Raw genomic sequence first — 11,650 nt, 5'->3', positions numbered from 1 at the left:
TGAGTCAACTTTTCTAATAACTAGAGCTGCCAACCTGTTAAAGGGTGACCAGCTCCTGTAACCTATTTGTCATTTCACCACAAATGACTCTGGCCCTGGTCAAAGCACTAAAAATTAAGCAGTGTTATAATTTGGTTTTCTCTGATTCAGAACTGGTGATTCATTGCCGATTATTGTTCTTACCCTGATACACATTGTATGAAATGACTCTAAGTTTTAATTACCTTATTGATTCCCATGTACTAGCCATCAGTGATCATCCCTTATAGAGCATTTAGTCTAGTGTGAAGGAGACTTAGAACACTTTATTATATTTTCTTCTAATTAACTATTTTTATTATTGGAATTAAGGGAAGGAGATTGGAGTCTTGGATCATCTAAATCAGAGATCCATGTAAAGTGATTTAAATTGGTATTAGTAAGTTGTATATCATTTTGTGGATGGAAGCACATTTATTCATCTCATTCTATTTTACTGCATTTAACATACCCTTGTTTGTCCTCCTCTGGAGGGTTTCTGCATATCCTACCCAGGAGTTAAGAGAGTGACCAGAGCAAAGGTTCCAGAGGAGAGAATGAATGTCAGGGTGAGGATACGAGAGAATTCAGTGACAGAGACAAGACTGAACATAAATCAGTCAGGCTCCTCTAATATTATCAGCATGGGGAGGGAGGTCAGGAGGATGTGGCCTGAGGTAGGGTAATTCCTCCTTTTCTTCCTCCTCTCCTTCACTGAGGTCAGATTTACATCAAAATCTGAGGCTCGCTCAGTCTCCTTCAAGCCCTCTACATTTTTTCCCTACCAATGTTCAGCAGTCCCCAACATTTTTGGCATCAGGGACCAGTTTCGTGGAAGACAATTTTTCCACAGACAGGGTGAGCAAGAGGATGGTTTCGGGATGATTCAAACACATTACGTTTATTGTGAACTTTATACTATTGTGACATCAGTTTTACCACTGATCATCAGGTGTTAGATCCTGGAGGCTGGGAACCTCTGTTGATGTTTCCCTTGGTAAATTTCTTGAATATTTAATCTTGCTTTTGCATGTACTTCTGAAGGTTTTGCTGTTTGGTCAGTGGTCTCTTCACATCTGGACATTCATCTTACTCTTTCAAGCCTAAAACACTTGAACAAGTGGCTTTTGATCTGTTGTTATTATGTATTACATTGGTTTCATTTTTCCAAAACTAGGCTTCAAAGTGTACTCTATAATTGCCAGTGGCAAAGAATCCTCCTACCAATGCAGGAGACACAAGAGATGCAGGTTCCATCCCTGGATCAGGAAGATCTCCTAGAGTGGGAAACCCTCTCCAGTATTCTTGCCTGGAAAATTCCATGGACAGAGGAGCCTGGCTGTTGGATCACAAAGAGTAGAACATGACTGAGCATGCCTGCATGCCTTTGTAACAAGGCACATAGACTCTATTTACTTCATTCCTTGAACTTTATATTTACTTACATTCATTCACATGAAGACAGATTTTGTTTTATATGAGACATGTGGCGTTGAAATGAATGATTGGGGCATATAGTATGATGTTTGCCCCTATTTCAATGTATGGCCTTGGGTTTGAGCTTTACAGTCAGAGAAGAGAGTTTCAGAAATTTTCAGAATGATGCAAGAGAGACTTTTTTTTGAGATTTGGAGCATAAACAGAGATGCTTGGGGACTCAGGTGACAACATGTGATACAGAGTTGGACAGGATGGTATTCTCTTCTCTTCCACAAAAAATCCTAGAATAAATCTGAGCTCTCAAAGGTTAAAAGTGTTTATAGACTCTGCAGGTTGACTGTGTGGGTTGTGATGTGCATAGGGATGTGTTTGTGTCCCATACACTGTAAGGACTTCTTGGCAGGAGAGCTATGACAAACTTAGACAGTGTGTTGAAAAGCAGAGACATTACTCTGCCGAAAAAAGTATAGTCAAGGTTATGGTCTTCCCAGTCAGTGGTCATGTACTGTTGTGGGAGCTGGACTATAAAGAAGGAAGAGCATCAGAGAAGTGATGCCTTCAAACCGTAGTGCTCAAGAAGACTCCTGAAAGTCCCCTGGACAGCAAGGAGGTCAAACCAGTCAATATTAAGGGAAATCAGCCCTGAATACTTGTTGGAAGGACTGATGCCGAAGCTCCAGTATTTTGGTCATTTGCTGCGAACAGCCAACTCATCGGAAAAGACCCTGATGCTGGGAAAGATCGAGGACAAAAGGAGAAGAGAGTGTCAGAGGATGAGATGGCTGGATGGCATCCTGATGCAATGGACATGAACTTGGGCACAGTTTGGGAGATGGTGAGGGACGGGGAAGCCTGGCGTGCTTCAGTCCATGGGGTCACAAAGAGTTGGAAATGACTGGGTGACTGAACAACATCAACAATACTGTAAGAAAAAGCCGTGAGTAGAAAGAGTAGGGTAATGAGACATGGAGCTTAGGTGTCCAGATATGCTTTTACTGAAGGCCCTGAAAATATTGGGAGAAGGCCTGAGCTTCAGACAATGTCAGTGTCTCTTTTGGGGAATTGGCACATGGAATATGGATGAGGACTGAGAGAGATCATGACTGGCTTGATGGATGTTAGTGAATTGAAGTAGAGCTGGATGAGGAGAGCTTTTCATAGATAGCCTTCAAGTTTGGGGAATTAATTACAGCAAGTCCCCTATATACAAATGAGTTCCATCTGAGAGTGCGTTCCTAAGTCCAGTTTGTTTGAAAGTCCAACAAAGTTATTCTAGGTACCCAACTAACACAACTGGCTATATAGTAATGTATTGTAATATGTTTATAATACTTTTAACACAAATCATACATAGAAAACAAACAAACACAAAGATAGAAAACATTTTTAATCTTTAAAGTACAGTAAAGTACTTTGAAAAGTACAGTAGTACCAGCTACATCACTGCTGCTTTTACGTTTCCTTCCAGACATCCTGGGCTTGAAATAAAGTACTCTACTACTATACTCTATACAGTACTGTACATTAAAGTACACAAAAGCACAACTTGTAGAGGATGCACGTATATGACAAGGTATTCCAGACATGTGCACTAACTTATCTGATTGGACATGCGAACACCACATTTACATCTTTGAAACTTCTCAATTGAAGTTTCATATACTCATGAAGGAAGATTTCAGTTTGTAGCCTTACTAGAATTTTCTAAATAACCTAAATTCTCCATAATTCCCAAAGATATATAAGGAAAATGGAGATACATGGAAAGTGACTTATTCAGTGTTTATATTTAGCCCTGAGGATTTCTAAACAAACCAGCCCTTTGTTGTGTGACAGGGGATGTATCAAATTCTTAGGTATGAGAACACTGCTAAAGCCCCCAGTTACTTTTCTTCGTAAGTGTGCAGTGATGATGTCATTGCTGTGGTGGCTAATGGAATGTAGGCCTATGCTTTTTTGTGTTTCAAAAAATTCTGTTTTAATTTTTCATATGATAAATATCAATAAATATAACCCACACAAACAAAAGTCTTTGGTTATGCAATGACTTTAAGGAGACCAAAAGTTCTGAGAATCATTGTATTAGATACTACTGTTTCTTATAGTGATATAGACAGGCAAATCACTGCTGCTCAGATATACACGTTTTGCTCAGAGGGTGACCAAGAGCACTGAAATTTTGGGCTTGCCCAGTAAATTAGAGGAATACTACTTTTCCATGGTGACCTATGTGCTAGTTGCTCAGTCATGTCTGACTCTTTGTGACCTCACGGACTGTAGCCCACCAGGTTCTTCGGTCCATGGGATTCTGCAGGCAAGAATACTGGAGTGGGTTGCCGTTCCCTTCTCCAGGGGATCTTCCTGACACAGGGATCAAACCCTCGTCTCCTGCTTTGCAGGCAGATTCTTTACCATCTGAGCCACTGGAAAGCCAACTACCACTTACCATAAAGACACTGTTCTAAACAAGACAAGACACATCAGGGTGAGTCACTAAGATGATTAGTGCCAACTGTTGATTCTCTGCTCCTGATTTTGGTTGATAGAAATCAAAACTGGAGAAGAAGGCCCTTACCCAGTGCAGATTTGCTGGGTAGTACCCCTGACCCTATGGGAAAGAGAGAAGACAGTGAGGCAGAGATTCAAGGGATGAAGATGGGACCACTGGCATCTAACACTGGAAGTTGGCCTGTGTATTTTTGCGAGTCTTACCCAGTGTCCTTTTATCTGGAAGACATATGAAGGACATTACACCTGCAGGAAAAGGAACTGCCACTAAGTACAGAGGGAAACGCCTACTCTGAAGAGGACCTTAGGAAATGAGTGGAATATTCTAGATGGGGGTGACAGTGGAGAGAGTGTTGGCAGGAACAGGGTAAGACATGGCTCTGTCTTCCATGTCACACTGTTCCTGGGGGGCTAGGTATGAAAGCCATACAAAAAAGTATTCATGGTGACTCTGTTTCTTGGATCCCACCCTTGAAGAAGTATCATATGTATATCAACAGCTGAACCACTGTGCTTTCCCTCAGCCTCCACACAATAATTATTAGAAAAGGCAGTGATCTTTAAGAAGGAATATGAAGAGGTTTTCAGAGGGAGGGATATAGGGAACAACTTTATTTCTTGAGTCACCCTATCTTCCTTTCACCATTATCTATATAGCAGAGATACTATTTTGAAATAATCTGAGCTATTTTCCACCCCTCTTAATTCTTGCCATCTCAGCCTTTCACACGTTGAAGGGAGGCAGACCAGCAGTAACAATGAAGGATAATGATAATAGCACACACTTACATAAGTGCTAATTACTATATGCCAGACACTGATCTAAGAACTTTACAGAAAGTCTCCTGGGTGAGCATTTTACAGGCAGAATACTTATTTTCTGGTGGTTATTGTGTGATTTTTTTTTTCAATTTATTTAAGAAAGGTGATGTTCTTCGGGAATCTTCCAATTTCACTTTGTACTTTGTTGTTGTTTTGGCTGCGCTGGGTCTTCATTGCTACATGCGGGCTTTCTAAGTTAGTTGCAGCGAATGGAGGCTACTTGCTAGTTGTGGTGCATGGACTCCTCACCGAGGTGGTTTCTCTTGTTGCAGAGAATGGGCTCTGGGAGTGCAGGCTTGTTGTGGGTAGTTGCCCTGCTGCATGTGGAATCTTCCTGACCCAGGGATTGAACTGGTGTCCTCTGCATTGGCAGGTAGATTCTTAACCACTGGACCACCAGGAGAGCCCTCACCTTGCACTTCTGATTTTAAATATTAGAAATTAAATAGTGTTAGGCTGAATCCCTGTTTCCATTCATTTACAGCACAGTCTCTGGCAGATGCCTGGGTTCCTGACCAGGGCGAGGTGGGCAGGCTGAACATGCAGCTCTGGAGGAGAAATAAGAGCCCAGAACAAGATTTCAAAGGGCTTAAAAGAAGGTACAGTGAAGTGAATCACATTAGTAAACATCCCTCGGAGTGTCTTCAATAAAATGCTTATAAATACAGAGTCTACTGATGTCAGGTTTCATAACTGCATACTGTAGGACAAATTAAATCCTGTCACATTTTTTTACATGTAAGAAAAATGGAAATTACATAACTGGATTGTTCACTCGTTCAAAGAATTAGTCAGTACCAGTGAGCTAGTGTCATACTGGAGAATAAACAGAAAAATAATCATGTTCAAGCCTGAAGTGAAATGATAAATATAAAATCTGTTTGCAGTATCAACCAGCAAATGCTTCAAAAGATCACTTGGAGGATTGAGAAGAAATCCAAGCCTTCTAGGGGAGTTGTGTAACGTCCTATTCATTAAAATGCAACTGCAATTGTTTGGATCAACTCAGAGACAAGAAACTTAACACCTCTTTGAATTACTTATGACTTAGCTTTGTACTTGCTACACGTGATCCAGTCATAATGTAAACGCATTTAATTTAAATGCATTTCGTGTCTCTGAACAAGAGCAATGTATATTTTCTGAGTATGTGAATGATGACAGCATGAAGAGCTATGGCATCATGTCCTCTGAGTTATAGTTTAAAAGAAATATCATGTTTCCTTTTTATGTATAAGACAGTCACATAATTGCATATGAATCAGGGACATATATGATTCAGAATTAATAAAAATGTCCATATATCTCTTCTGCTTTCATGGTTCTCTTCAAAATAAGCTACAATAGAATTCTAAAATCAGTTTTTGACATAATAGCATTGTTTTAATTTGATAATTCAGATTGATTGGCACAAATGACAAAACAATCCCACACTTTAGTTAAATGCAAGGAGTAATCCTGCACTTAGTAATTAATAATATCTTTCCTTAATATTCTTTTCCTTAATTGAGTTAGAAAGTGAAACCTGGGATCTAGAAAATGTGCCTATCTGAAGGAGTAAAATGATCTTAGATCTATAAAAGATGTGATGGACATTTTACTCTGAGAGCATCAACTAACCGTGAAGGTGTGAGGATTTTTCCTGTAATTAACATGGCACCCAAAGTTGTAGACATAAATGTAACTGTGAACTGTTACACACATATACTCTCCTGTTGGATCGATTTGTTCACACTGTCATGTTATTATGCCTCATTTGATAGAGTTTAAGCCTATGGTTCTCAGGGCTTCCCTGGTGGCTCAGGTGGTAAAGAAGCCACCTGCAATGCAGGAGACCCTGGTTTAATTCCTGGGTTGGGAAAATCTGCTGGAGAAGGGGTAGGCTACCCACTCCAGTATTCTTGGGCTTCCCTGGTGGCTCAGGTGTTAAGAATCCACCTGCAATGCAGGAGATCTGGGTTCAATCCCTGGGTTTGGAAGATCCCTTGGAGAAGGGAAGGGCTACCCACTCCAGTATTCTGGCCTGGAGAATTCCATGGACTATATAGTTCATGGGGTTGCAAAGAGTTGGACACGACTGAACAACTTTCACTTTCACTTCAAACCCATGGTTCCCAGACTGGGTGATGAAACGTCCTGAAGCACTGGAATGACCCCACAAGGTCACTGCAAGATAATTACAACATTCAAGGAAACGTAGTGATACTTGTCATCTGTCCAGAAATTACACAGACTATTAGCTTGAGTGGCTCCCGGTTTCAACAGGAGACAGTGTTATATTTCTTTTGATAATGCCATATTTTTGCAGATCTGTGTTTTTGGTGGTTCCTTTGAGAAAAGAATTTAACAAGTAAACCCATATGGATCAGGAAAGGAAGGTGGTGGTGTGCCATTTGGTTTTACGACTGGAGAATCCTATGTGCCCTGAAGCTCACACATCCTATTTAAGAATAAAATATTTAAAACTGCTATTTAAGAATAAAATAAAAATATTTTCTTTCTATTCATGTTTATTATTTTTCAAAGGCTAGTATTTTCTTAGGATATAAATACCTATTAAGTTGATTAGACCTAACTACTTAATTGGAGAAGGAAATGGCAACCCACTCCAGTATTCTTGCCTGGAAAATTCTATGGACAGAGGAACCAGGAGGGCTACAGTCCATGGGACTGCAAAGAGTTGACCACGACTGAGCACATCAGTAATTTCTTAACAAACAAAAGTATTACCTATTTCTTTTGAGCTGTAGGTGCTATAAAAAGATTACGGGGCTACTAAGAGTGCTGTTAACAAAGAAAATTTTGATTATGCATTAATTCTCATAGTAAAAGCAAAAGTCATTTTGTGCTAAAATGAAATGTTAAGTACCATAAATATGTCATTAAAATGCTCTTTGTAAATGAAAAGAAATTCTTCTTTCATATCACCTTTTACTTCCTGTCTGGGAATGTTCTCAAAAAGGCAAAAGGTAACTATTGAGGAAAGGAGAATGTGAGGTGAAGTCGCAGCCTTTTCTATTTTCTTCCTTCTAGAAGTGGGCACGTGGCATTTAGGGAGACCTTGGACATCCCAGCCCTAAGCGCCCCAGAGCTAACACTGAATCAGGTTCTGGGACTGAGTTTATAGATGTGAGAATAGGAAGGGCAATGTCAATGGTTGGGGAAGAGTGGCAGGGAGTGATGAGGCAGTGATACTTACTCCTGATGGAGATGAGGCTCAGGGTCTCATAAGACCCCAACACCTGTGGTCTGACTCCATTATTTTCTGAAAGGTATTTCTCTCACTTCTGTGTCAACCCGAGACCAGTAACAGATGGCACATATCATGGTAGCTTCGAGAGGTCTGACAGAATATATATTTATACATATTATTTAAATATTCAAATCCAATTCTGTAGTCCCGACTTTTTATTTTTCAAAGTTTTCTTTTTTTGATGTGGAGATTTAAAAAGTCTTTTTGAATCTGTTATAATACTGTTTCTGTTTTACATTTTGTTTTGTTTGGCCAGGAGCCATGTGCCATCTTAGCGCCTTGACCAGGGATTGAACCTGTACCCCCTGCATTGGAAGTGGAAGTCCTAGCCAGGAAAGACCCATGTATTCTCAACCTTTAACAACTCAAATTTTCAGGAGCTAGTCCTGAAGGAAGCCCCAGTTAAGACCCATACTCATAGAGGAAAGGTTAGTTAGTGTTCTATGTAGCTCGTGCAGGCATGTGTTCCTAGCAAGTGGGGTGTGTGAGGCAGGACCTGGGGTCCCTAGTGCAATGAGAAAGGGTGTCTGGCCTCTCCTGGGCTCCCAACTCTCCAGTCACTGAGGAGTTGGTCAGTGAGGCAGAGAACAGAGCATCACAGAACTGGAGAGCAGTAGTCTGTTCCTGCAACATTTTCTTTGGCCCTCTCCTCATGCATGCCCCCAAGCGGTGCCCATGGGAGTTCAGAGCGGTGAAGCTGTCCTCCAGTGCGCAGCCAAATGGGGGAACCCAGAGGTAGAGCTCTGATATCCAGGTGATACATAGATCTGGGGTTCCTATTTCCAGCGCTTACCAAATTCTTCGCATCCCTTTTCTAGCAGTCCAGAGCTACCAGATGAAGAAGCTGCAGGCCTACAAAGACTTTTGCGTTAACCAGGCCACCTCTGAATCCTCTTCCAACCTCCGTTCATCATCTTGGTGAGCTACTACATCTGAGGTTTGGCAGTGGCCACTATTTAGATCTGAAGCTCTGTGCCTTTTCAAAAGCAGCGGAAGCCCGCTTTGCTTTGGAGAAACACCATTCCGAGGTTTGACAAAGCTCCGGCAAACAGGAGGCAGTGTCCTCAGGCATTGTAAAGCTCCGGAATCTTGGCCATCCTGGGCCGTGAGTCCCGGGTTAAGTCCCGGGAAGCTCTGACCGCTCAGCGCTCTGTGGCTTGCAGCAGGAAAGCCGCCCACGTGGCTGAAGGGCGGAGGGGTCTGGCAGGGGAGGGCGCAAGGGCAGGAGCCGTCCTGGGGGCGGGGCTTGGTCAGACCGGAAGGTCAGACCGGAAACAGGCGCAGAGACCGGTGTGGAGACCATAAAGGCGGGAAGACAGGTGAGTTGCAGGTGTGGGGTGGAGTTGGAAGAGGGTTCAGGGGCGGTTTCGGAGCTTGTATTTTGGTTTTTCATACTCATACATCGTGTAGGTACCTCTTAGGCAGTGTTTACACGGGAAAAGTTTATTTTTACATTCCTCAAACTGCATACATGTAAAAAACAAAACAGTGTGTGGAAAAAGCCTGGAGTTATTCCAAAAGGATGGGAAGTCAGAATTGCGAGTGGACGTCTTGCAAAGCCAAGATGTGGGGCATCTTGGAGGCTTTGGTCCTGAAGACGGGCCTCACTGGCCTCTCTCTTTGTGCGCTGGCTCTGAAGGTCGATTCCACAATGCCTTTTGTATTGAGGTCTCCTTTTGTCTAGTGGCTCAGTTGGTAAAGAATCTGCCTGCAGTACAAGTGAGCCAGGTTTGATCCCTGGGTTGGGAAGATGACTTGGAGAAGGAAATGGCAACCCACTCCAGTATACTTGCCTGGAGAATTCCATGGACAGAGAAGCCTGGCGGGCTACAGTCCATGGGGTCGCAAGAGTCGGACACAACTTCGCGACTAAACCACTACCTCGTTTTGCCTAAAAGGTACTCTGAGAACGTGTTGAAGAAAGGAGTGACGTAGCAGAGCAACCGAGAAAAGCAGTGAAATGGAAAAGATGTTACTTCATACAAAGCAGCTCTTTTTAACATTAATGATGTTTACTGGTCAAGAGATTTTTTTAAAACATTTAAATCCTAAAATGATACTTTATAAATGGGCACAGTTTCACTGCTTTAGTGTTTTATTATTATTCTTACTTATTTTTAGGAAGGACAGCATACTGCTGAAAGAACCCTGCCAGGACTGGCACACACATAAGAAGGATTAGCATTCCACCTAATGGGTAATTGTGGAGTCAGGATGGAGAGGTTATACAGATGTGTGTTAAGTTGTGAGTGGGATGTACAGAGGTGGAACGCACACACAGAGGGATTCTCTTATTTATAGATAATGCAGTCTGGTTAGCATTTGTGTATATAACATTGAATTTTTAGGAATCGTTTATTGATGTTAAGTAGGAGGTGCTTTTTACTAATTTACTTAACCCTTAACTACAGAAAGATTAGTTAATTTTCTAAGGTCACATAGCTAGTTAATGGCAGAACCAGGATTTGAACCCAAGGAGCTAACTCCAGGGTTTGTGATCCTAATCACAATTCAATATAGTTTCTCAGGAACGCTTTCAAAATGGTCTTATTTTAACCCTTTAAAAGAGACAGCAACCATGACAGTGGCTTTCAGTTCCCAGAACCCAGTTATTTGAAAGAAAGCTTTTGTTTTTTCCCTTTCATCCCTATAGGCTGTGCTTGTTCTCACCTCCTCACTGGTTCTGTTTCCCCCTGCCCCTTTCAAATCAAAACCCTTTAGGGGAAGAACTTCCAAAAAATCTCTGGGCATGTGAAAGCAGAGGGAACTTGTGTTCTGCTTCTTGATGCGTGTTTATTGTCTTTTTTTTTTTTCCCCCAGGGGTAACAGATCCTCAGAAATAGTAAAGGTCTAGATAGTAACTATTTTAGGCTTTGCAGGCCATGTGATCTTTGTGACAAGGACTCAACTTTGCTATCGAAGGGTGAAAATATCCCTAGACAGTGCAGATATGAATGGGGCATGGCTGTGTCCCAAGAAAATTGTTTATAAAAACAGGTGGCTAGCTGGATTTGGCTTGTGGGCCAGACTGTAGTTGCCAACCATTGGTCTAGACCTTTGAATATTTCTGTATTATTTTTCGGAATAATAGCCAATGTACATTAAGGTGCATGCTTTGTGTTAGGCACTGGGCAAACACATTAACACTCAGATTCATTTGAAACTCACACTAACTCTTGAAATTAAGTGTGTTTAAAATCCTTTTTTTTTTTTTTTTTTTGGCCAATGAGGAAATGAAAATGTATAGAGATTAAGTTAACTCATGGATGTCATAGGCAGAACTAGGACTTCAGAGACTTTGCTCCTAAATGCTACATTTTACTGATAGGTCAGAACAAGATGGAGAAGGCAATGGCACCCCACTCCAGTACTCTTGCTTGGAAAATCCCATGGACGGAGGAGCCTGGTAGGCTACAGTCCATGGGGTCGCTAAGAGTCGGACACGACTGAGCGACTTCACTTTCACTTTTCCCTTTCATGCACTGGAGAAGGAAATGGCAACCCACTCAAGTATTCTTGCCTGGAGAATCCCAGGGATGGCGGAGCCTGGTGGGCTGCCGTCTGTGGGGTCGCACAGAGTCGGACACGACTGAAGCGACTTAGCAGCAG

At 41.8% G+C, this 11,650-nt stretch overlaps 1 protein-coding gene across 15 annotated transcripts in view; it reads left to right on the top strand.

Moving 5' to 3' along the window:
* Positions 1-955: 955 nt before the first annotated feature.
* Positions 956-11,650, top strand: part of IQCM (IQ motif containing M) — a 589,121-nt gene continuing 578,426 nt past the window's right edge. For 6 of the 15 annotated variants that reach the window (XR_014069346.1, XR_014069350.1, XM_081544036.1 and 3 more), the window contains exons 1-3: positions 3,754-3,943; positions 5,273-5,387; positions 8,860-8,959. Coding sequence is in view for 3 of the 15 variants with exons in the window: in XM_081544026.1 (XP_081400152.1) it covers positions 10,235-10,238 (4 nt within the window). In the remaining 12 variants the exon portion in view is untranslated. Of the gene's footprint in view, positions 1,016-3,753; positions 3,944-5,272; positions 5,388-8,859; positions 8,960-9,321; positions 9,361-10,162; positions 10,239-11,650 lie in introns of those variants that run through there. The other 9 variants (XR_014069348.1, XM_081544023.1, XM_081544031.1 and 6 more) reach the window with 4 other exon arrangements.

The sequence above is a fragment of the Giraffa tippelskirchi genome, chromosome 11 (genome assembly GCF_054371585.1).
Source record: "Giraffa tippelskirchi isolate mGirTip1 chromosome 11, T2T-mGirTip1v1.2.pri, whole genome shotgun sequence".
Lineage (NCBI taxonomy): Eukaryota > Metazoa > Chordata > Mammalia > Artiodactyla > Giraffidae > Giraffa > Giraffa tippelskirchi.
The sequence above is the reverse complement of the archived record's forward strand: the minus strand, read 5'-3'. Positions and strand labels throughout refer to the sequence as shown.